At 40.3% G+C, this 26,702-nt stretch overlaps 1 protein-coding gene across 1 annotated transcript in view; it reads right to left on the bottom strand.

Moving 5' to 3' along the window:
• The window catches only part of kiaa1549lb (KIAA1549-like b), a gene marked incomplete at both ends in the record, with an annotated part of 63,060 nt that overhangs the window by 9,576 nt on the left and 26,782 nt on the right, over positions 1-26,702 (bottom strand). The window contains 12 exons of the mRNA XM_080520871.1: positions 2,533-2,723; positions 4,295-4,330; positions 4,905-5,068; positions 5,896-6,067; positions 7,144-7,295; positions 8,176-8,235; positions 14,188-14,356; positions 14,995-15,128; positions 16,138-16,357; positions 22,252-22,367; positions 22,472-22,960; positions 26,123-26,476. Of these exons, the coding sequence (XP_080376997.1) occupies positions 2,533-2,723; positions 4,295-4,330; positions 4,905-5,068; positions 5,896-6,067; positions 7,144-7,295; positions 8,176-8,235; positions 14,188-14,356; positions 14,995-15,128; positions 16,138-16,357; positions 22,252-22,367; positions 22,472-22,960; positions 26,123-26,476 (2,257 nt within the window). The remainder of the gene's footprint in view (positions 1-2,532; positions 2,724-4,294; positions 4,331-4,904; positions 5,069-5,895; positions 6,068-7,143; positions 7,296-8,175; positions 8,236-14,187; positions 14,357-14,994; positions 15,129-16,137; positions 16,358-22,251; positions 22,368-22,471; positions 22,961-26,122; positions 26,477-26,702) is intronic.

Raw genomic sequence — 26,702 nt, 5'->3', positions numbered from 1 at the left:
ACAAAGATGTGTAATGTGCAAAACTGAATTGAGGTGTACAAATCAGGTTTATGCTGGTTGTTTGAAATAGTTGTGCGTTTGATCCTGTACTGGCCTTTAGAGAACATTTCGACCTCAATATAAATGAATGGTTCACTTCAGAGAGGAAGAAGCACAATAGAGTTAATATGAATACAAGGTATATTATCCTCAACACGTCGTTTTGAAGAAAAAGAACAACAACTTCACAGCATCATCTTAAAAGTTTTCGACTTTTGGCAGTACTCCAAAAGGACTATAGGGACAGATGTCATTTCAGTACAAAGGAACAAAAGTTTTACTTCTAGACATCTACAAAATCTCTCAACCCACCAAAGATTAAGTGAACTTGTCTGTGTCGCAGAGAGCTAAAATGATGCTGCACTTGCACATCAGCTACTTTCCCAGTAAATATATGGTCAGTAAATATGTTGGGAACTGTTATAATGAGTTTATATAATGCCTTGTTCATATTTTCATGTATAAGAATATCTATTATCAATACAATATAATGACTGAAGAAATTAGGTAAATTGCACACATTCTACAATATACTCTGTAGAACTATCAGGTTTTAAGCCATGCAAGTGTTAAAATACTTCATGGATTTGATCTATATAACAACTGAAGGGCTTTAACTATAGTTCAATAACTAAAGTGACAGCGATAAAAGGAGTCTGTCCAAATTAATCCCTGCATGTTTACAGTTTTCTAAAATCAATCTCATAACTGGTGAGATTTTAACCACAACTAGAATGGGTACCAATAGTTGTTTGAGCCACCACACCACTCCTTCCATCATCGCCCATGGTCAATTGAGTAGCTTCATATTATCACCGTTTGGCACAGATGTATACACATTTTACAATTTTTGTAAATCAGAATGCCGGCAGTACAATCCAAGCTAGTTTTGTGTTGGTCTTACAGCATACAAGCAGGTTGAAACCGGTAAACAAAGGCCAACATACAATTTCGAAGAAGTCTTTGTGCTAACAGTTTGATGAATGTCAAATTGAAAACTTTAGCTGTTTCAGAGGTCCTCAAAATGATTACAGTCAGCTCACTAGTCTATAAATCCTCCATTCTGTGAAATAAATGTCATTCGACATCATTATCCAGCATGCCGCTGAAAAGTGATGCCCTTTTGCATTCCTCAATTAAATAGTTTAACATGATTTAACATGGCAATTAATTTCCGAAGAAGCGCTGCAGACTGTCAGATGAGGAAAATGTACAATTTCACCTGCCCTCACAGAGAACTCTATTAATAATCACCTATCCTTTGGCATCGGGGTAAAATGAGGACAGACAATAAGACTGGGGGATCCTTTCACTGAGCTGCCTGGCCTCACGCACAAAAGAGAGGCATTGCAATCCCTGAGATAACACCGATATAACTAAATATATCAGCTTCTTTTAAAGGAGCCTAACATGACAACATGTTAAGTGAGACAAATACACATCCTAGACTGGCTGAGACGTTGAGTTAAGCCTGAAAGGCAAAACTTATAGCTTCACCGAGACTGTTGGGCTCAATTTGCAGTATCCTATTATCTGCTGTAGAGATGATAAATAAGTGTTTTTCATGAGAGTCAAAACTCACATTACACAAACTGGACCACACAATATGTCCTCAGAGTTCTTGGCTTCGATCACTGAAGGATCATATTTGTAGAAGCATCAGTTAATATGTCTTCCAGGTGTTTAAGAAACCACAGTGTATGTCAGTTTGTTGCAGTGGTGGAAGCAACAGAGCAACCAGAGGTCTGGACCTGCTGCTCTGCACAGACATCCAGCAACATAAAGCCACAAGCAATACCAGCATTATTATTTGTTACAATCGGGGGTTTTGGTTGGATTTTTTTCTCAGTTGAAAGACAGAGCCTTGAACTTCTACACAGTGATAACTTTGAGGTGAGGTAGACAATTAAAACAGCCATTGCACTATGCATTGACAATGTATTTAAAATGCCTTATTGTAATTTCTTGTTATTTTATAGCCTCCGTAACACTAACATGCCCACATATACACAAAACTGGAAACAAATGAAAATGAGCAGTCGCCTTATGTTTTACCATTGTTTGTGTTCTTGATTTCTTTGAAGACAGCTAGGAATGTGTTTTATTAAAAGTTCTCTGTAAACAACATTTTGGTTGATATATAATTTACAACAGTTGTAAATTGGGGCACTACAACATCTGGCATGATTAGCATGATTTATTTATTTATTATTCCAAACACACAAAAGAAAATCCCATTTTCCGCAAGACTGACTATCAATACTGTATTGTGTCCCACACGTGCAGATCTGCAGAGGGAATTTGTTTTCCATGGCCAACATTATCTATAAAAGATTCCATTGCACAAGTGCCACAGTTGAGGCGAACCTTCTGAACCTAAAATAACAAACTTGACTGAAAGTTATTGGAATGGTTTCAAATGTTTGACTTCTTTTTGATGGTTGTCAAACCTTTGGTGACACAGATGGTGAAAATGTGCAGAGTAAATGATACCTTTTATGTTTGTCAGCAGTGAGGCTTTTCTTGCTTGCGGTTCCATCTTGTTGCAGAGACTTTTCCAGAGAAAGAGGCGTGTCCCGGATTTGAAGGGACATCACTAAGGTGTCCTGGCTGGCAGGCAACGTCTCCTCGTCTCCTCCTTGTTGGCCCAGATGCTGTTTCGCATAGTCAAAGCCTTGAACTGGCTGATGGACAGATAAGTGTTGAAATGAAAAGAAACAGACAGGATAGCAATAAGTGCAAGTGATTTCATCAAACACAACCAACGCTGGCAGTGACAAATAGATCTATATTGGCAAAACAAAAGTGTCACAATCTGAACATACTTTGATGTAGTTTGACGCACATAAGATGTAACAAACAGGACTGTGACACATTGTCAAATAAAAAACTTACAATAGACAGTGACAAAATACATATTTTCAGACTTTCTCAGAAATACAGTAATAAAGTGATCATTTCAGGATAAAAATAAAGAAGAGGACGACTCTACTGGTGGCCAAAAGATTTAAAATATACACCGACATGCATGCACGCACAGAGATACCCTAAAACACTTTGGACTACCCTTATAACAGTGTCATAAATTGTCAAACACACACCACTGCCTCAAGCAAAATGGCTGAGCACCAAAATCAATAGGTGTTACTGCCCCCAACATTCACCCCCTAGCCCTCCCCCTCAGCCCACACGCACGCACGCACACACACACGCACGCACACACACACACACACGCACGCACGCACGCACGCGCACACACACACACACACACACACACACACACACACACACACACACACACACACACACACACACACACACACACACACACACACGCACACACACACACATCTTCATTGAATGCAGTTTTATCACTAACTGAATGTGTGACTGCTGCTGGTCCCAGAAGAGAAACTCTAATATCGGCGTATGATGAAAGAAGGTGGTGTGCACACAGAGTAAGTAATGCAGCAGAGGTAGCCTCATTTAATTTTTTAGGAGAAAGTATCTTGGAGCTTTTTAAGGAGCTTTTCTAGGTTTTTCACATTACTTCTCTTTGGGAACTAGATTTACACTCTGGTTGAAATGTGACGTTATGTCACTACACATTTCATATATATCATGAAATTATTTTAACATGAGTCTTTGCAATCTGGCCATGTGTGATTAAATCTCTGGAGGTAGCGCTGAAGCTGCTTTTGCTGTTTAATCCAAAAAATGTTATTGCTTCTCACTAATGAAATTCCATAAATAAAGCAGTGAGATGAGCTGGGAGTTATAGTTTGCATTTTCTTTTTTTTTCACACTGATATACGGTAAGCCAAAGAACTACAAAGCACAGAAAGAGCTGACACAGACACAGAGAGATCATTTGGATTGGGCCACCTGAAACAAGAATAATTGGAATAGTTTTCGTTCTTGTCTACACACATGAAAAAAGTGTCAGCATTGACACCGACACAAGGGCTCAAACATCACCTTAATAACACTCTGTAAAGCTTAGTCTTTCAAACTTGCCATCTGGAGGCTGCTATATAAAGAATAGGCTTTTCGTCCAAGAAAATCTCATTCTGAAAGGTTTGTTGCTGTGCGAAGTGCTATTGTAACCTTAGTTTTCATCAGCGCAGGTGGATTTACTGAAATATACCATCGGCACTGTCTGCGCAGAATCACATCTGAGTCCCACCTTTGGAACACTTGAGCCTTAAAAATGAAAACAGATCAGTAATGAGAAGAAACAGAGAAAAGCAGATACCTGATGGTAATAGCCAACATCTCTCCGATACGCCATCTGAAAGCAAGAGACATCATTTAAAGCAGTGTGTGTGTGATTCAGGTTTGTGCTGCAGATACTTCATCCCAAATGGGCCATTTACTTGCAGCTTTCATGCATGCATATAATCCATCCATCAAACATTGTGTGACACATAAAAATCAAGTGAGGACTCGTTAATGAATCCAGTGAGTAAAATAAGCTAATGAAATTTTGAATGAAAATTTTTTTAATGTAATATCAACATGAATTACATTGTCGACACATGATGCATCACACATCCTTTCAACACACAGCACACTGTCTGAATATTGCCGATATGGTCACCAAAGCCTGCTCTAATCTCAGCTAATAGGTCTTTTTATTATCAATTAATCTGCTCACTTTTTCTCTCAATGATTTGATTAATGAGAGACTAACAGAAACCAATTGGCGTCCGTAATTTCCTTTGCGTTAAAAATCTTCACATCTTCATCCAGCCTACAATTTAAACCCAGAACTAAACCACTTACTATGAGATAAAAGCATCACATTAATAATTAGTCAGTTTGATATAATCAAAGCACACAATAATTTAAAAGAAACAATATACCTTAGCTCGGGGATTGAGGTTACCGATGGCATCAGCTTTAAAGTCATTCTTATTCTTCCTACACAGCACAGCAGTGATGATGATGATAATGAGCGTTACGACGCAGATTGGGGCCAAAACTGCAGCAATTATCCACAGATTATTAGGAGGGTTCTTGACCACGGCTGAAAAAAACAAAACAAAACAGTTAAACCATTATCACACCACCAAGTGGATCCCACAAGAACCAACATATTCAGGACGTCCACTAAAGTTGACCATCAATTTAGCAAAATCAAACTGGACTCATTGTGAAATCAAACAGCTATATGGTCAGAGCCCATCTCCTCATACAGGCAGGCTGGGCTTAAGCGGGTTTCAATCAAGTTTTCGATCACAGTCAAAACATCATTGGCTCAGAGCATCACATCCCCCCCCCCCACCCCTCACCCCCCTCATTTTGGGAACCACAGCTTTAAAAGATTACTGATGATAAATGATATGTCCACTCACTGGTTTGTACATAGTCTGCTTCCACTGCTGAAACCTGCACAAGCATTCACCTCACCCATGCTAAGTGAGAACGGCAACAGCTCAGGCTGATATACAGTTCACCTGATTCAGCTTAAATGGGCACCAATCTATAGCTGAATGATGCATGCGCTCTCTTGTATTACAACTACAGTATCTTTATTTTCTTTCGCCACAATTCTTAGAAATTGGGCACCGCGGCCCCAAAAAATTGACCTTTTAGAAAGATTAGCGAGAAAAGAGCCTTTTTACTTTTTCTTCTCTGGCCCTCACAGTCAATTTTTATGTCCAACCTCGTGCGTCACGTCTGTCTTGCATGTCTATCTGTTTACTTTGCAAAAATTGTCAAACACCACAAGGAGCTGTTCTTCACCTCCGATGCACCCAGCTCTTTGTGGTGGACAGAGCCACTCTTGCAGGAGGGTGGCCAAATTGGCTCCCTGCTACTGAGGTCCAAAGAACAACAACGGGCTGTGCTTACGTTCCGCTTGCAGCTGGACGAAGTAGCCCAGGGTGAGTGCCATGGTCTGAGAGTCCACTGTGTTCAGGACCTTGGCGGCCGATGTGCCCGATAAAGCAATGCCATTGTGTTGGACATAGTAGGTCATCTCTGCTGGATTTTTCATTCCAGACACCCTGCGGATGCTCACCATCTGATCAGAGATTTAAAGAGATGTCTTTTTGAGTGCTGTGCAAGTTGCTGAAAAATATTTCTTGAATACAATTACGAGTTGCTCCTTTTGAAACTGGAGTTAGTTTAATAGTTGAAGGAAACAAAGATTAAATAGTTTGTGAAAGTAACCCTTGCTTACTTGTAATTGTTATATATGTATATTTTATATTTCTGAAGAAGCAGCAACAAGTCAACATCATGTCAACATCATGGGCCCAACATTTCAAGATTATTGATGGTTATGTTGCAACCTCCATTGTTGCTGCCAGGCCAACACAACAGGTTATCTACCTAGCAGTTACAAAACATTATCTTTATGTTGTGGAAACATGTTTCTGATTTTATACATGTTTATTTGTAATGGAAGATTCACAAGACATCTCACGCATACAGTATGTACATGGGTCGCGTAAAGATTCAAACATTTTTAATGTTGCTGACAGACCTAGTTCAGGATTAATGAGACGATCCTCCAGGAAAAAGCAGTTTATCAAAATAATAACAGGTAAATTATCAGTGTGGGAGCAGCTGAAACAAACGGCAGCTATATACGGAAAAGGGAACAAACAGTAAATGGATTTCACTTACATAAATAATGTGATACTTTGTTGCAATTCAACAGTGTACAACATTTTAAACACTATATTCAGTATTAGGTTATTCTAAATGGATGGTCCCCTCTTGACAAATGGCTTACAATTCATAAAAAAAAAAAAAAACTGAAGTAAAGGTTTAGAGTCTCCCGAGAGAGAAACAAAAACAGAAAGTGAGTCTTGTTTTTTTGTATAGTTGTTTTACAAATGATTTAACCTCTGGCTTGTTTTGATGAGCAATTAGCAAATGATGAGCTGAGACACTCCCGAATTATCAGAGTCTGGCCACAAGTAATCATGGTGGTGTGTGCAGAAAGCCATATCAAAGTGTACAACTAATGAAATATTCATACAATTTGACTTTTGAGTATCATGCCAGGAGTGCCATGCAGCAAGACAAAACATCAGAATAACATTCCTAATCATCAGGCGTTCCCTGTTGGCTACCGTGCCAGTTTCTTACCTGGACAGTGTGGCTGCCTACAGTGGTGGCACGTCTGAAACGTGTGCCCTGCTGGCCTGCCAACACAAACAACTCTGCCAGCCGCTGCTCCATTAAACTGGCAAAGCTTTGGTATTGTCCCTCCAGGCTGGCGTTATCCACATCTTGGATCACTGCAAAAGTAGTCCGAAGAAAGACGATGGCCAGATGGTTGCAAAGGGGGAAAATAAATTGTTGGCACGGGCAGAAAGGAGCACAGAAAAGACATGACGGAGGCACAGTAAGAAAATGTGTATGCATACATCTTCTCTGTTTTCATACTCTGGTATAGCTTATTTACAGCCGATCCAACTGTGCTGCCTTCGCTATGACTATATTCAGATGCAGAACCTCTCAGTTACTATGTGTGAATCCTGACATTAATTTACATTCACAGCATTGTTCCAGAGCTGAAAAAGAAAGACAGCATACAGATCGAGAGTCTTTCTGTCCCTGAGTGGTAAAAACCACCGCTGCTCCATTTTATCAACAACCAAAAATCAATATTTCTGGTTGTATATCTTGTTCAGAGTGAATAAATCCCATTATGTTGGGGTTGACCTTGAACTGACTCAGCCTCTCATTGCTGTAAGTGCAGGGTTAAGAGCTAAAGAGTCTGATGTGAGGGGTCCATCCATTATACAACATAACAGTGTGGATGCCCTTGAACACTGTTCCTGCTCAGCATATGTACTCATTCATAAACTCCACGGACACAATCCTATCTGGTGCTCCTATGCACCCAATTGTCCTGTGAAAGGAGGCAGCTTAGAGATTATAAACACAGGCAGACAATTTCCATCTTAGAGTTGCTATAAATAGTGCCTTAACTTTGTAGCTATATTTTATTCAGATTTATATCTCCTGTGTATGTCTGAAGAAATATGAATCAATAATATTGTGCTATTATATCTCTGCATTACAACTGATTGATTATATTTAATTGGACCCACATAAGTTGAAGAAAATCTTAAGTTTTAATTACAGGCAATGAAAAGCAGAATACATTCCTACCTGTGACAACCCAGAAGTCTCTAGTCGCAACCGAGGTGTTCAGATTGTGATATTCCAGTGCTGCAAACATAAAGAAGTGAATTGAAAGTTAAATCAAGAACAATGTCTCTGTCACACTGCAGTGCATTCCACTTCACGGCTGTTTTGCAAATCTGAACTTTATCATTCCAGCTGCGTTTTTGCTATTCAAAATGCTGCATTCGAAAGCCCTGTTTATATATATATATATAGTAATCTGGACCATATATTCATACATATATTTCTATATCCCTATCTGCAACCTTTCATGAAGCAATGTCAGAGTTTGCAGTTTGGTGCATTTTGTGAGGTTAAAATCTGAGTTCAAAGCTTCATTATGATTGTTTGTCAGATGAACAAAAGCAGAAACGAGTGGGACCTTAAGCTCTAAGCCAGTTGTAGTCGTCTCTGTCTTCTCTTACATCTATTTCCTGCCTGATTGACCTGTGCTGGAGGCTGATGCATTGTTTTGGGGTAGAATATTCTGCATCAGTGGCCTGTAAAAGCCAAATCACAAAACTGTACACCCAGGTTTGACAGGGGAGAGGGGTGGGAGGGAGACTGTAAGGGTTTTAGCTGAGGTAATGATAGGGATGGAGGGCAGTCAGCAAAATCAGTTCAACACTTTCCATAAACCTGAAATTTGCATGTAAACATTATGTGTAAGATCCGTAAGTCATTCCAGTAATTTGAAAAACTTCATACTGTGTAAGAACAAGGTCATCATACAGCCATTCGTTGTACTTTGTACCTGTACATAGATTTTCTTGGCTTTGTTTAAAGATACTCTTTTTCAAATAGGTTCACTCACATTGCACCTGAGAGAGGTTCCTTTAGACCAGAGAGGGAGTAAAAAAAAAGCTGAACACAGCAGTCAGGTCTACAACAGTGCCATAGTACTGATGGTGCTGGCACTTCTTAGTGGTGTGAGATCCCGGCCCCTTCTGCCTGAGCAGAGCCCAGCGTGGTGGGAGAATCCCCCACTGTTAATTATTTACTGCAGTAATTGGCTTTGAAGTGATGAGGCAGCCACTGCAACCATATGCTCACACCTCCCGTGAATGGTGTCATATCAAAACAGTGAGGTCACAAAAACCAACAGCAAAATCACCATACTCGCTCTAATTCTCCCTTTCACCCTCCTGTCTCAGTGGGTTTTCTCCTATGTCAGTTTCCACCGCCTCAGATTTACCTCTTTGTATCAGGTTTACCTTCCTCTGCCGCTGCTCAGCCACCGAAGCATCCTGCTTGTGGCTAAGTTGATTTTCTACCTTAATTTCATCACAACACAATGATGTTTCTTTTAATCCTTACTCGGGATGCTATTCATCTTAATTCACACAGTTGTGTAAACTACAACCACTACTTACTGTCAGTGGCAATAGATCATAAATCACAATAAATCTGGTGCAGAACAGATTTGAGGAACCCAAACCCAAAAATATTGTTTCAGCTTGGCTGAGAAATGTAACCTTTTTTTCTCTGAAGTATTTAATTTCATATGAGCATCTTACATGTATGAATGCATACCATAATACATTGCAGGCAGATTGAAGAATATAAATATTATGTAGCCATATTTTATGGGCTGCACAGTGGTGTCGTGGTTAGTACTTTCGCTGAGTCTGGGATTTTCTCTGGGTATTCCAGTGTCCTCCCAGAGCCCAGTGACCTATGCAGAGTTTATCCTCCCTTCAATCCTGCTCAGCTAGGATCTCCCCCTGCCACCTGCAATCCTAAATTAAATAAAGTTCTGCAGTAAGTAGCAGTAGTGAATAGTAGTTCTGTAATAAAGATGGGTAGATGTTATTTATCAGGTGTCTAGCTCCACTTGGTCATCAGATACAACATCTGGTTTAGACTCACTACATGTGGAAATGCCACGACAGAGAATGAGTAATGGAAGACAAATCTCTGAAGTTCTTAGTTTTATGAAACAGGGAGCAAGAGAGCCATGAAAGTTCCTGTAAGTATCTGACTAGGAGCTTAAATCTTAAAAAAAAAAAAAAAAAAAGAAGAAGAAGAAAAAATTAGTTTCCAGCATTAACGTGAGGTATATGTTAATCGGGGATTCTGTTGACTGCTCTGAGTTGCAGGCAACTTTGTAAATAAGAAGTGGTCAGCTCTCCTCTTGGAAAATGCAAACAATAACAGTTTGGACAAACAGAGTCACATTAATGTAGATACTGTGAAAGGTATTTAATGAAGTTAAGTTCCCTTCTGTCCTGAGTCTTTATGCTCATGCAAAATGAAACATGATTTATATAGATTAAAAATTAATGACGTGATTCATTGAAATGAGTCTAGAACAACCTTGTTTTAGAAACAAGAAACATGTTCAGCAGCTCCAGCTGGCAGTGGTAGTATACATAATAATCATCATTATTTAAAAAAAATTTAATTTGCAAATCAGACAAGGGGATTGCAAAACCGCTGTCTTGTATTCCATTTGTAGGGATTTCCAGAGTGATGTCCAGAGTAAATGATGGAGTTAAAAATACATGTAAACTATTTACTTCTAAAGACTTCTGAATTAACATAATAGTTTTGCAGTATTTTTTGAGCATCGGTGATCCAAATCCTCTTGACTGTGAGCCAACCAAGTACATTCTGGAAAGTTAGGTAAGACCGTTATCCCATTTCCACATTGGCCTTAGCAAAGTACAACGATAAAAGTCAAAATAAAATGCTTTCAAGGTTGGGCTCAGTTCGGTGGTATTACAGGGAAGTCCCTGGCTTAAGTTGTGGCTCAAGTATCAACTCTGCTTTGATTCTGAGCATGACTTTGCATTGGCAAAGATAACCTCTGTGAAACTGGCCACTGTGTCGAGAAATTCCAGCACTGCACCAAACAATTAGAATTGGATCACGGGGTCTTTTTCTGGTAGAGCACAAAGCCAGCCTGAGGTGCAGTTTACACTCATGGGCCACTTGAAATCCACAGTAAGTCCTGTGGCTGCTTCTGCATTTTAAATCTTCTTTACCTCATCTCAGCACCGCTACACAGATTTTTCTTCAGACCTCTTCAGGCTTCATACGTTTGTTTACAGACAAGTACATTATGCAAAGCACAGAGGCCCATTTTGCACACATAATTTGGAAACACTTTGTCTATGCGGGAGACGTTGTGCGAGTGTTGAGAGGTCTCACAGCAGCAGCACAGGATGCGTTCAGGCCCAGCACTGAAGCTGACTTACCTGTATTTTGTCAGCACTCAGCTGAAAACAAAATCAGCTTGGTTATCCTTGTCCAACTGAAGAAACAAAACTTGAAGTTTGAAATGTGTTTACCTGTAACATTTTAAATCGACACTATAATGGCTTTAAATAGACAACGGAATATAAACTATTTTGGATGAATCTGTACGTACATGAAGCTGAAAAGCCTTTACTTTCCTTATATTGTTATATAAAACAAATGGCCATAACAAAGTGCTGTGGTATGACACAAATATGTTAGCAACAGATGCTTTAAGTCCTAAAAGTAAAGTGGTTGCCTTCATGGATTGGATTTGTTTCTCCTGCACAGCAGATAATGCTGAGTCAGATTAAAATCTTTGCCCATTGTTGCACAATCCAGTTCTGATGTTCACCTGTTCATTTGGTGGTACATTCACTAATAGACGGGGATCAGAATGAGAATTCTGGCCCAGCCTGAAGCCTTGCTGCCCCGATCCATCAAACTGAGATGCTTGTGTATTCACTTTCAGCAGCAATTTGAGCGACCATAGCTCATCTGTTGGCTCAAACCACATGGGCCGGCTTTAATGCCCTACATTTGTCAGTGAGCTTGGCAGCCCATGACCCTGTCTCAGGGTTACTGCTTTTCTTTCATTGTAACCACAGATAGATACTGACCACTGCAAAACCTGAAGACCTTACTAGAATGGCAGTTTTGAAGAGTTTAGCCAAAATCAACTTTGTGTACAAAGTGCTCACTTGCTGCCAGATATATACCACCAACCAACAGGTACTGTGCTAAAGAGATGATGTAGTCAATTTACCCAATGAGGTCAAGCACAACAATGATTTCAGATTATTAATATACATCTCATTACAGTGTGAGTGCTGACTCATGGGACAGAAACAGACTGCACACTGGAAATCCACTGGGACTTCTGTTTAGGCTCCTGCTGATTCCCTGTCACTCTTTATTTGTTTATTAGGCTTCTCTTTTTTTTTTTTTTTTTTGCATAAAGCTAGCACAGATAGAGAGTGAGTTCACCCTCAAAGGAGACTGGGATGAAAGACACGAGCTGAGTTGTGACTTTTCATCAACTATCTTTAAGTGACTCAAACTTTAAAAAAGAGCAGTGATCGTAGGAGCACTATTAAAAAAAAAAGTCACAGCCAATTAGTAAAATACTGTCGGTCAGAGACATGGGTGGAATATCTGAGTTACATCAGTGCATAGATAACTTTCTACATGAACGACTCAGATAACTTTCATCACATCGAATTAAGTCCTAATTTCTACTCGGCAACCACTACAGGAAATTGTGAATATTAATTCCACTTGTAAAGATGTTGAGACAATGGGTAAGATGTAAAGAAAAAGAGGAAGCAATAGTTCATTTTATTCACAATAGATAAGATAGTTAATATGTCACTATTTTGAAAGATATGGCAAAACACCATACTATCTAAAAAAAATACAAGTGCATCTGTAGAATTTACAATAGCATTTAACTATATATATTTTTGTTATTTTTAGACTCATAAACTGAAAAGTTTCAATAATAAAAAAAAATAGTTATGGATAAAAAAGACAGCTACCATCTCCAAACAACTGTCCAGGGGCAACAACATTAGTTGGCATTATTAAACAGTTCAGTAATGTGACTGGGTCACAGAAGAGCTCATTGGAGTGGCAGAATTTCTGAGAAGTGAAGATGAAAAGTTTTCCCATCTAGGAAAATTTGCTTTGACAACAGGGGAACAATTTCAGGAAACGATTTCTCTATATAACATTTTAAGACTGGCATGATTGTACTGACATAGTACATAATATCATGTGCGAAGAATCGGGAGGAAGCTGGAGGTGACTATTGGATTGCCATAAACTTCTGGCAGCACTGCGCTGACAACATTTACGATTCTTCATTAGAAACACTGCATGGACTCAATAACACTTTTCGAAATCATTGTTTGTGAACACTGTTCACCGTGCCATCCACAAATGCAAGTTGTAGCAAAACTAACACAGTATGTCATACATCAACACAATCAACAAAAAAACACTGGTGTTAGTCCTTGACCAAAGGTAATTTTATATGGACTGAGATCAAATGTGGAACTGTACTTGTGGTCGAATGAAAGAAGACTAAAATGCAGAGGGAAGGCAGAGCTTGTTATCAGCAGAATGTTCAAAAGCATCTCTGTTGGTATGAGGTTGCCTGTGGCAACAGACACACCTGGACAGAAATGACGAGTGCTAATCAGTATATACTGGTGTTTGAGCAGCATCTGCTCCAACATTTGTTTCAGGAAAGATCTTGCATATTTCAGCATGGCAATGGTACCACATGCTGCATCCATCACAACAAACAGCTTCCACAGTGGAAGATCCAGGTACTGAACTGCCCTGCCTGCATTTAGTGCACCATCAAACATTTGGCACATCATAAAACCAAATCCGCAGAGGGCTGAGGGCTGACGAGCAGCTCCAATAGAACATCAGAGAAGAATGAAAGAATATTCATCTCATTTTGAAATTTCTCCAAAATAATTGAGCATTTTTAATCAAAAGACATGTATTTTTCTTTTAACATCTGCTCTGTTATTTATATTCTATATGAGATTTGCATATCCCTTCACCTTTCTTTAATTTATTTCACAAATTGTCCCAATGGTGTATTAACCAGTCTACTGCACTGGTAGAAAAAAAGAAAGATAGATGGAACCAGGTTGTGACAACGTTTAGTAATTAGTGTTGCGTTTGTATTTTAGAGAAAGACCAAAAAACCCCTCTGTAATAACTGCAATAGTCACTTACGCTCAGCAATGACAAGTGGGGGGTAGAAGAGGAAGTAGCCCACCAGCTCAGCTGACAGCTGACCAAGGAGGTTTGAGGCAGCGGTGCCATTAAGGTAGGTAGTACCATTCCTCACAGTGTAGACCAGCGACACAGCAGGAGAAGCTGCTGTCTGGGAGACACTCAGCATCTAGGAGGAAAAATGTCAGGAAAATATCAGGTCAGATGAGGCTGCAGTAAACCACAAATTAGAATATAACAAATTTGTGAGTAAATAAGTCAAAATTGCCCAAGGACAATTAAACTATTCAATTAATCATTAAGAAGCAACAGACAAATTACCATCCAACATTTCTTCCATACTTGCAAGCCATCAGATTAGCTTAAATAATGGGCGCACTTTAATGGAGTAGCTTGTTAAAACTAATACAAACATTGCCGCTCTCACATAATTAGTCTGCATCTGAGAAGTACCTCTTAAAAAACAAGGCACAGCACGACACACAGAGGGACAATTTTGCTCAAATTGCAGTTTGCATCTGTTTGAGGCTGCCAAAGTCCATAAACTGCTTGGTGGTATTGATGTGTAAAAGAGGACACAACTGTCATCATTGCAATGTATGATAAAGAATATTGCGCAAACATTTATTCATTTGTAACAACTATTTTGTTTCTGTGAGACCAAATCTTAACCTGTTTAGTTTCAATCGATATTTTAATAGTTCAAGATGAGCTTTTGTGCTAAAATGGACAGTATACTGTAGTTATTGTGAGACTCCCATTAATGTTTAAAAAAAAAAATGCTTCTCAATCATTCCATCACTGTACCTGGACAGAGAGTCTGCTGTTAATGTTGAGCACTTTGGCCTGCGCTTCAGAAAACACCTTCTCGAGCCTCTGCTCCATCATTTGAGAGAAGCGGCAGGACCGAGGATCATCCCCTGTTCCCACAAACTGCAGCACTGCAATAAAAAGGCCAACAAGCCACACACTGACAGATCACCCTCATGATGTGTCAATGTTGTGCATTTTGAAGAGAGGCCTGGCAAAGAGACACATCATACAAAAAGAGGAAGCAGAAATAAAAGCTTACATACAAATAAGACAACATGAAAATGCGAAAGTGCATCGGAATAGCAATCACTGTTTTGTTGGACAGTTTGTTAATAGTGTTTTCATTTTTGCCCAGGAAGATAAACTGTTGAGGCTGTGGTGATTTGTTTCAGATTGTTTTGTGGCTGCAGCTCACTGTAGGAAAAAAGCCTTTTGGACCAAGTTCTGAGCTAATTTTAAGGGCTGTGAAATGTGAGATGACACATATGTTGCCTTGTCAAAAAAATAAATAAAAGCAACTGCCGTTGTCTTCGTAGCTTTTGGGAAAGCCGTAAGCGCAGAACTAAAAGATCAGAGTGGTGGTCCTGAAAGAGTTTGTGAGATGAAACATAGTACACTGGGAAAGGCTTTGTTCAGAAGCTGCATTCAAGTAAATGATATCTTCATAATCCAGCACCATCAGAGAAGTTATTTGTTTCCTCAAGTCAATCCTTAAACAGGCCTTTTTTTTTCTATTCCAGCTTTAAGCTTTCTCAACATAAAACACACATGAGGAACATAAGACAAAGATTATCATCATCCAGAATATGCCAACATACTTGCGGTTGCCGCTTTTTAATTTTTTTTCTTAAAATTTCGGATCAAAATGCTATTACGTCTTTTTGACAGTTATTGTCATGTAATGACAACTTTGAAAATGTCTGTAATATTTTAGATAAGGAATATCAAACATACACTCACCCAGCTCTTTATAAAATGCATAAATTCAAAATAAAATATTCATTATATTAAAAAAAGTCATTAGTGAGATTGAAGAGAGGCACTGTGGCTCAGGGGTGTATGGTTTTTGAACATTTAACTGTATTTTGCACTGAAAGACATTAAATCATCATCAATAAATCATCAATATCGACTGACCTGTTTTCAGCTGGAAGCCGGTGGCTGGGCTGGTTCTCCATAATGCAATTGGAGAAGGCAGGGCTGTTACCATGGGGAGGTACTGCCGTAGGTCTGCAATCAGCTTATCGCGGCCATAGGACGCCAAGCCTTCCATCAGTACAGACGGCGAGTAAACCATGTCCCCTCCGGTCACATGATAAGCCACCGTCATGTTGGGGGAACCAAAGACAGTCTCCACCTGTCAGAATCGAGCAAAGAAGAAAACAAATTGCCAAACCGGTCAGTTTGCAAATGGTTCGGAGAGTGATTGAACCAAAGTAAACAAAACTGAGACACTGGGTTGAAAAATAATCTTTAACTTCCCTTTTTGTTCAGGTAAAATATTTAGTCTGTTTCAACTAGTACTGAATCAGACGTGTGCTCTGATCATACCAAACAGTGAATTCATAACATCACACCAACTTGACTAAAGTTTAATCTTTTAAACATTTTAATCAGAGCAAACAAACCAGATCAAAAGTTAAATGTATTCATAACAATGCATAAATTCTTGTACAGCCATTCTAATTAAAACACTGAAAAAATACTTATCAAGTCATGGCAGTAACAGCAAATGTTTTCTGCGACTATTACAAAATAAACCATACTGAAATTCAACAAATAGCCAACTGTATGCTGTGACTCTACTTTTTCACCTTGCAAGAACTGAGAAGTTATTCATTTTCCTGAAGAAAAAAAGATGCAGATCTAATATTCCCATTTGGCCGATATGCTTTATTACCCACAATAACAATCCAAGTACTGGTGTGACTTGTTTTAATAATCACCATTTGACACATAACCCCATATGTCTGATGTCAAGCAGAATTATGAATTGTGCAACTCAAAGAAAAACAACTTTCTAAAATAAAAGGGAAAACACAGCTCTCTTATCCTTCTTTGGCCATGACGTGCCGGTGCTGATACTTATCCTTTCGCCCTCTCTACCAGAGAAGAAGTCAGTGAGACAACTTTCACACACATGCATCAGTTATCTACACTGGGAAACAAGTCACCATAAGAAAGGAAAGCAATATTGAGAATCAAGACACTATTGTCAAGTGTAAAACTACTACCCTCTAGGTACATTGATCATGACATACACAAATAGTACAAGAATTTGTGATTTCTTTATTTCAGATGAGCAAATATTTCATTAGTTTTACTCTAAAAAAATTTAATTATCTTATTGTTACTTTTCCCTTTTTGGGATAAACTGATCTGAAGTGGATTTTTTTAAATTCTGTTTTGGAGAAATATCAGACCGACCCACCTAATCAGCACTCATTAAGTGATGCTTTATATTGACAATGGATGCCTACAGCTGTTGAAGTCTTTTCATGGCCAATTCCTTTGTAGCTCTGATATAAACCAAAATGTCCTGGCCTTAAGGGCTTCTCGTGTGGCTTTCACTATCCATGCATGACATAACATCATGCTTTACTTGGACAAAACCATTTGATGTGTTTTGTCCGGTCTGCTGTTGAAGTAGCTCTCACCACAGTGAGAGGGAGATGGCTTTTACCTTCTCTGAGATGAATCCCCTCCCATCCACCCCTGGGAGATCGCACCCTGCTGTGACCATTCTGGGCTCAAATCTGGTCACAAGCCTGATTTAAAATGGTCTTTTCCAGCGAGCTGTTTTAGCAGAAGGTTTTTTTTTGTACGACATATTACAGTAGGAAAAGTGCAGCTATAATAAAGTTAATGATGTTGAGTGGTTTGATTCATTCTCAGGTGCCTTTTATTGAGCATACTGACTCACTGCCACACTGGCATGACTTACTGCGACGCCTGAATGAAACAGAGCCTTGGCTAATGCTAATAGTCATACCTGCAATTTTCCAACTATAAAAATTCTAAGTATCCGCCGTGAAATGGTCCAAGTGGGAAGCCAGTATATTTTCAGACTGTATTCAAACTATAAAAAAAAGAAAGAAAAAGACTGCATTGTAAATGCTTAAAAACTGGCTAAAATGTTCAGTTGATGGAAAAAAAACAATCTGAAAAAGCATATTTGGTTTGTCGCACCATCAACCAAAAGTATAAGTCATAGCAGCCACTTTACCAGTCAGGTTGAATGACAAGATATTGAATCGTATTGGACTGATGCTGCGCTTTAGATTGTGATCCAGCAAGCCGCTAATGATAGCGTGAGGAAAAGGAGCGAGCGTGATCATAGAATACTGATATGCTGAGAGAGAGAACCTGAGGGGACAGAAGAGCTGCTGGGAAGAATGCGAAGAGAGTAACGATGTACGAGATGTGGGATAGACTGTTAAATAGGTGAGTTTGGGACAAAGACGCTTATGTTTCTGTTTTAATTTCTTTTTTTTTTAACCCAGGAGTACAGGCATAACAATGCTCACAGAAACAAATGTACAATCTGTGACTGTGTGTCGCGAAACCATAAAATGTACAATAAGATTTTTGGTGAACTTTAAATGAGGAAAGTGGTCAGACAAGGTTAGGTTTTGCTGTGTAGTGAAACCATTCAGACCTGTTATCCAAACCCATCTGAAAGACCATGCTGACAAGGAGATGCACTGGCCCCAAAACAAAGAACCAAGTCTCTGTAGCAAAGAGTCACCACTTTTCCTCCTCACAATTCAGCCTTGTTAAGTCTGTGAAAAGGACCCTTTATTATCATTTCTCAGGCGTGTGAAGGTGTTATTAAGAGATTGCATTTCAAATACACTTGATCCATCTCAAAGAGTGTGACAGGCTGAAACTGATTAACCCACCAGATCACATCTTTGACATTCAAAAAGTTTCAAGTTGTGGTCAAGAATTAACAACACGACACTAGAAAAAACAGCATACAAGCTCTTTTTACGTACTTTTAGTCTTGTGGTTCAGTTGAGCTTGTCTCATCATCTTTTTAGGATCAGCTCGACACATCGCTCCCCTCCCAACAATTATAACCTATAATTAAACACAGAGGCAATTTCCCCAGCCAACAGCTTGCTACTCATTGGATCCGAAGGCCGTGCTACTAAAAGAAACCCAAGCAATGTTGAAATGGGTGACAGGAGTGCACTGAAGCAAGACACCTTCAGAGAGAGGGGGAGAGAGAGAGAGAGAGAGAGAGAGAGAGAGAGAGAGAGAGAGAGAGAGAGAGAGAGAGAGAGAGAGAGAGAGAGAGAGAGAGAGAGAGAGAGAGAGAGAGAGAGAGAGAGAGAGAGAGAGAGAGAGAGAGTGCACATGTGAGAGCAATGACCTTCACATGAGCCGGATGGATACAGTGACCTCACTCTCAATTATTTGATACTTCCACATTGAGAAATAAAATACACCTCCCATTTCAGTGGAATGCGCATACACAAGTAAATACACACACATTCAGAAACACGGACACATAATTGTACCGAACGCTCATTCAAAGAGGCAAAACACTATGAGGAATTCCCCTGCAGACTATGAGGAATTAATCACTTGGCTTCTTTATTCTTTATTTTTATTCGTAAAACTGTTTTTATTAGCAGATTTTGTGATTAAAGGTTTTTCTCCAAGTAAAATGAGATTTACTTGCCAGCAGTGTTGGCATACTGAGACTTCATCTCTCTCATTTTACACTCGAGCACTCCCATATACATATATCTGCTTCATGCTGGCTGCATTTGAACATAGCTTATCATAACTAAGAGGTGCTCCGGATAGAAAGTCACACTGAGTGAAGGTATTAGAGATCGAGAGAGAGAGAGAGAGAGAGAGAGAGAGAGAGGGAGGGAGGGAGGGAGGGAGGGAGCGAAGGGATGTTTTTGGCACAGTGGGAGCCAAAGCTGGTTCCACAAATGACTAATCCACACACACAAAGATCAGTGTGTGTGTGTGTGTGTGTGTGTGTGTGTGTGCGTGTGTGTGCGTGTGTGTGTGCGTGCGTGCGTGCGTGCGTGCGTGCGTGCGTGCGTGCGTGCGTGCGTGCCTGTATTATTGGGAGGGTAAATTATGAGATTGGTTTGGTTTTTGTTCAGCCAAATCTGGTGCGTTCATTCTTGAAATTGCTTTTTGGTGAAAGGTGAATGTTTCTTGTGGGCTGTCTCTCATAAATGCCAGTAGCACTGCTCCAGTGTTAATCTACATCTTCTCTTAATGTTGGTACAGTTATTAAAATATGTGATATCACCCTCTGCCTTCTGGGACTCATTCAGTCAACCTAATTTCTATATTAGTCCTCGTCTCTCCTCACATTGCCTGAATGAGGGTCATTGGTATATAAGTTTTAAAACATGCTAATAAACCTCCAATTTACGGGGTGGGCGCACAATAAGGAGCCATCCACTAGTGTTAAGAGATAGTTTAGCCTGACCAGGACAGGGTAACTTTCAAACAAAGCAGAGCAGGAAATGGTACTGTAAAGAGTTAAGCCTGGGTGCACTTTGCCATACTGTACCCTCAATAATACAATAACAGTGAATATATTTTTCTTTGGTTTTTTTTATCGCCTACTGTTTCCCGTTTCTGTTTAACATTTCTTTTATGTCTTAGCTGTATTTCAATATGTGTTCTAGCTTATTGTTTGGGGCCTTGTTGAAGTAAAATTTCTGTCACTGCTTGGGGCAGACAAAGTTTATCCATTCTTTCTATTTTGTTTGATTGTCGTCGGACCCCTTGCCCTGCGTCCTGGACTTCGAAAGCAGTAACATGCAGCAGGATGATAATCTCACTGTCGTGCATTTATTAAAAAGTACCCATTTTTAAAGCTTGATGCATTTTAGTTTTATTTAGTTCAGGAGTGTTTGAAAATACTGACAGAGCTTTATGTATTAAATACTGTTGGCACCATTTCACTGGTGAATTTGTACTAAAGTTTAAATGAAGTGCCTTTTACACTTACATTGGTTACATTTCATTTCCTTTCAAAAATAGAAGGAAAAAAATTATCCCAGGAAAAGGCATCAACCTGACAACTGGAGCACAAACTGAACAATGAGTCTCTGCCATGAAGCTTCAGAGATTATCTCTGATGTTGAAGTTCCACAGTAGCATTTTAACATTTTGATGAGCTGGTGTTCTGAGCTAGTTTACATTCAATTAAAAGGTACACAACACATAAGGTCCAATTACCTTTACTTCACTCATTGTACAGCTTTTGCTTTTACACACTGACCTAAATTCTCAGTGTCATACCATTGGTTGTTTGCATCTGTCTTTTCAAAACATCGACAAAAATAAAAAAAAATTCTGAATTCAAGCACAATAATGTGGATCCGAACTCCTCTGGGATGACAGGAGTTGTTTTTATCTTGTCACCACTGTTCAGTCCCTGCTTGCCTCAATGCCGTTTGACAAGAAACTGTAACAGTCTCTGTATGTGAACCAGATATACTACAGTAAATCTGCCCTAAGGATATGACTGTCACCAACTATGTTGCAATAAAGTACACTGAGTGACATTTCTTGATCACAGGACTCATCCCATGAACTTTAAATTTCCAAATCCACATCATTTATGTTCTGTATTCCCTGTGTCCCCTATTTGACAGACAAAAAAATGTGAGAAAACATGCAAACCAGCACCAAATTTCATTTTTCATGAATGTGGAATGAACTGTAGGTGGAATTTGATTCAGAATTCAGCTTTAGACTGCCTTGCAATCAAAGCACAAATTTTGTCCAACCTTCCACAGGTATTTTTTGTTATCAAACATTAAACAAATGTAAAAATATGCTAATTTAAGACTCTTACCTGAATTAAGACCACGCAAACATGCTAAAATGTGTTTCTTATATAATTCGCCAAAATCAGACTGGTTTTAGACTGGTTCGAGATGTTTATACGCCTTTTGCAGGAAACATGTTCAAAATGGAACTGGCATGTTTGTGAAAACATTTCACAAATTCCAGTTTGTTGCAGCACCAGTGAGATAAGCACTAAACCACACTAATGGTAACTTGAGGAGTTTTTTTCTCCCCACAGGAGTGCTATAAATCAATGTTTGTAAGAGCAAGTCCCTGTTCTTCTACTGTCACTTGCACACATTCAAGGGTGCAAATGCATGTGTTGGAGCATGTGTGTTATGTGGGACTCAGTCCTGTTAAGCGGCGTATATATCCATTTAACAAGTCAATAAAAGCCCAAAGCAGACTGACCTGTGCTTGAGCAGAGGAATCATTCAGAGCCTTCCTGAGGCCTTGACTTAGGCCCCTTCTCAGGTTCTGCCTTTGAATGCTATCCAGCCTGTTTCTCCTCACATAGATGGAGACAACTGAGAAATGGACAAAGAGAGAAAGAAGTAGATTAAACATGTCAGGGAATTGCAACAACACTTGCCCCTGTGATTGTCTTTGTGACAATCGCAGTGTATCTTACCTGTTTTCACCCACAGTTTCTCTGTGATGTTGCACTGTTGAGGCGGAGACTCTGTGGTAGTTGTGAATGGGGAGATAAAGACGGTGGTGAGAACTCTGGGAGGGCTTGTTCTCGGGACGGGCGGCGGAAACGTCCTCCTGCTGGTGTGAGTCCTGATGGCTGTGTTGGTTGTGGTTCTCCTGGTCACCAGTGTGGGCGGCGGTGTGGTAGCAGCACCGGACTGTGGGGTCACTCTTAGGGAAGGCATGGAAGTGGTGGGGTTGTTACTTTTTGTGGTTGAAGCTACAGTGGAGGTGGTCAGCTTCACAGAGGCTGTAGTGGTGTCCTGTCGAGGGTTCAGAGGTGCTACCTGAGATGTCCTCTCTGTGGGTTCGGCAGAGAGGGTGATTCTGACAGATTGAGACGGGGCTAGACTGGACTCTTTTTCTTTGGGGAAAGTGGGCACAACTGCTCGGGATGTTCCTGCAGTGAACTCATCCATCTCTGCCTCTGTTGGAACAAATTTCCCCGTCACTTTTGGTGAGCTCTCAAAATATGACAACGAGGTCAAACTTGGTAATGAAAAAGTGGGTTTTACAGGGAGAGATGATGCAGAGCCTGGATGCATGGTTAGTTTTGTTAATGACTCTTCATCTGCTGGATTTCCTGAGAAGGATGGCATGGAAATGGTTGGCTCTATGTATGAGGGGGACAATGGAGCAGATGTCGATGGATGAAAGTCAGAGAAGGATGACCCCATGTGAGCTGGCGAGGTTGACCTTATTAGGACAGAGTCTGTTGTTTTGCCAATAGTATCTGTATCAAAAAAGCTGTGTGAGGGCCTGTCTGGAAGTGTGACTGCAGAAGATATTGCAGATTCAGTGAAGTGAATTTCTGCCAGATGAGGGCTATCCTTGGTCTTGTACACTGATGCAAACAAAGTCCCTTGTGAAGATGGGGCAGACTTGTTGGTTGACTGAAAGTGGGATATTACAGCATCTGAGGCCCATACTGATGTAGCAGCAGTATTTTCAGTCATGCCTTGCTCCACATTGGCAGCCGTAGCAGTTTTGAGATTACCGGAGGACAAATTTGGACTGTGTTTCTCGTAGTCTAAAGGTTGTGTAACACGTGCAAAAAATGGATATTGTGCATCATTTGGATACACTGGATATGGGTCACTGGCGGCAGACATGGAGTCAGTTGAATTCAATGAATGGGCATTTTGCTCTGGTGTATTTTGCGACTTTGGACTGTGAAAAGCTTGACCATCTGCTGGTAAATTAGATTTTACACTATGAAAGCTGGTAGATGTATTTTCTAATTTAAAGGCCTTGCTTGGGAAAGACATGAGCTCAGTGGCTTTCTCCTTGGTATATTCTGCCATTTGTTTTATACCATTGCTGAAACGAGCCCCCAATGTCTCCGAGCTGTTTTTCTCATCACTGGAGGAAGTCGTTATAGCCGAGGAAACAGCCGAGACGATGGTTGGTTGTCCGCTGAAATAAAAATTTGAATTATCCTGAGTCATGCTGTTGATTGGTACCCGAGAGTGAGAAAAGGAGTTTGTCCTCAGTGTTGGTGTGGTTTCTGACCACGAGGAAGAGGAACGCTGCTCATCACGCCCGGCGGATGTCACATTTCCTTCATGTGGGAGACTTCTGAGACGAGCAAAAGTAGCATCAGAAGTTATAGGAAAAAAAGAAATCTCAGCAGGTTTTTCACCAGATCTTTCAGAGACTTTATTCCGTGAAAAAGCAGCTTTAGTAGTTATGAATGATGGGAAGTGTGTCGTGAACTGCCCTGATTGAACGCCTTTCTTGTAAAACACATCGTCTCTGATCATAGTGTGCTCCTCAATTACTTTATATAAAGGAGAATTCTTTGCAACGTCTCCATAGAAAGCCTCAGTGGGCTTGTTTCTGTGTGAGTTGCGAACACTGAAAGCTGGCAGGGTTTTATTGTTCTCTGTCCTTGTTTGCACCTCAAAAGCTGTCTCTGATTTTATACGGCCAGAGGTTTCGGCTGAGGACACGGCAGTCTGCTCAGATTTTTTAACAGCAAAAACAGGTGTATGAAATTTGAGTGGAAAAACAAGCAAATTTCTTGTCTGAAGAGGTCTTTCTGTTGGGGTTATCTGAGGTGGAAAGTCCGCCCCTGGTTGGTCTGCTAATTTAAAATCGCTATTGGACAAATCCGCAGTGGTAAAATCTGTGTTACTGTGGTTTGGGTTGTCACTGAGATACAAGTTTGCAGGCTGAGTGAGACGTGAACTACTTTCATATGTAGTTTTTTGGGTCATATTCTTTAACTCTAATAGCTCTGAAAGCAAGTGTGTCTTGCTGTTAGTGGATAGTATCAGAGTTAAAGCTATCGGACCTCTGAGCTCCTGAGTGATGTCCTTTGATGAGACCGTTTGTGACACAACTTTCGGAACATTTTCATCTCTCGTTCCCGTGTCGTTGCTCAAACTGAGGACAGAACCAGAGGTGGACTCAGGCCTCAGCTCTTTGAGTGAAAGTGAGTTATTCAGGTGAGCATGACTGGAAGCAGATCTGAGCTCTGCTCCGGCTATTTCTTCCTGCTTGTAAATTATATTGATGGCAGGAACTCTGGGACTGCTGTGACCTGCTGCCATCGGTAAATCAGCAGGATGAGATGCATGCTCTGGGGAACCTGCGCCAGAGCGGATATGTGTTAGCTTGGTGATTGCAGAGAGAGACATGCTACCCGGTCGAAGTCCGGATGACATGGTAAAAAACGTACTGCCACGAGTGAATGTCATTGCTGGTGATGGAGTTGGCTTTCCAACATGTGAGATGAGTGGTGACATCATGGCATCACTTTTGTGAACAAAAGTGTGATCGTCTACTGCAGTCCTGCCATTCTTTTCTGAATGGATGTGTGGATCAATAGACAGCAGTACTGATGTGGGACTGTGTACATTTCTGTACTGGCTTTGGACAGGTTGACTTTTCTGATTAGTGGGAAATAAGGTGCTAATTTCTAAATTATTGGTAGATACGGAATTCATATCCATGTTCTGTGTTTCAGTAGGCCCAAATAAAATATCTAAAAGAGATTGACTATTTTGAATAGTAGAATACAATGTATGTTTACTCATTTCTGCTGGTGATGTCATTACATTTGTGTTTGCCCTCCCTACATATATTGTACTATCTTCATGCATTTTACCCACTGATGAGTAAGTGGAGTGTTTAGCCACTTCATTGCTCTTTTCAGTGCTGGTTTCACTTGGAAAATGTGACGGCTTGTGTGTTTTGCTTACAAGAGTATGCGCGATAGCTTGAAGGTCACCCAGTGAATGGCTGGTGGATTGTGTGGTGGTTGTATCAGGCCAACCTGCTGATAAAAATGTTGCTGTTTCCACCTGGAGAGCAGAACTGGACATGGTCCTTTGACCTTGAGATGGTGCAGCTTTGTTTGTCCGCTCAGAGGAATAAGATGGAAAAAACAGAGGCACAATGGATGATGAAACCAAAGACTTGGATGGAACTGAAGAAGACATTGATGCTGTCGATACAGGAGATAATGGAAAGGATGAGACATTCTTGTTTCCATTCATTAAAGAGACATGCGGTGGAATGGAGGCTGTTGAATGAGGAGCCTGAGGTTGCGTGGTGGGTTCATGAAACGTGTTGAAAATCAGACCTGAGCTGGCTGGAAGGGTCTTTTCCCTCGCATGTGACGATGAGGACGACACATCCAAGCCGAGGCTGGAACTACCTGAAGGCCATTGAGTGGTGTGAGTCTCATCCATGGTGATGGTTGGCACAGTTCTGCTCTGATCAAGCCTCACAGGATGTTTGACAGTTCCCGCCATCACAGTTAAGACAGAAGAAAAAGCAGGCTGCCCAGATAAACTCTCCCCCTCCGGCTCTGAGTCACCATCTGAATGAATGACTGGGAAAGGCACCTCCTCAGCCGGCGGGCGAGCAGGAACACCTGTGACTGGAGGGTTGCTGGGTAAAGGTGAGGAGCCAGAGGCATCGTAGGCGGATTTTTCTGTCAACAGAGAAGAAAATCAATGACAGATTATTTATTTATTTATAACAGCTGTTTTTAACTCGAACTACATGTTATCTTAGAATACATTAGCCAGGCTGATTGATGTCGCCACATATGGATAAATACTGTTTTTTGTTAACAGCCCACATGTTTGGAGTTACAAATGTTAGAAAGCAGTAACATTTTTTGAAGGCTAACAACAGAAGGACCATGTAAAAAAAAA

This window comes from Blennius ocellaris, assembly GCF_963422515.1.
Source record: "Blennius ocellaris genome assembly, chromosome: 1".
Classification (NCBI taxonomy): Eukaryota; Metazoa; Chordata; class Actinopteri; order Blenniiformes; family Blenniidae; genus Blennius; species Blennius ocellaris.
The sequence above is the reverse complement of the archived record's forward strand: the minus strand, read 5'-3'. Positions and strand labels throughout refer to the sequence as shown.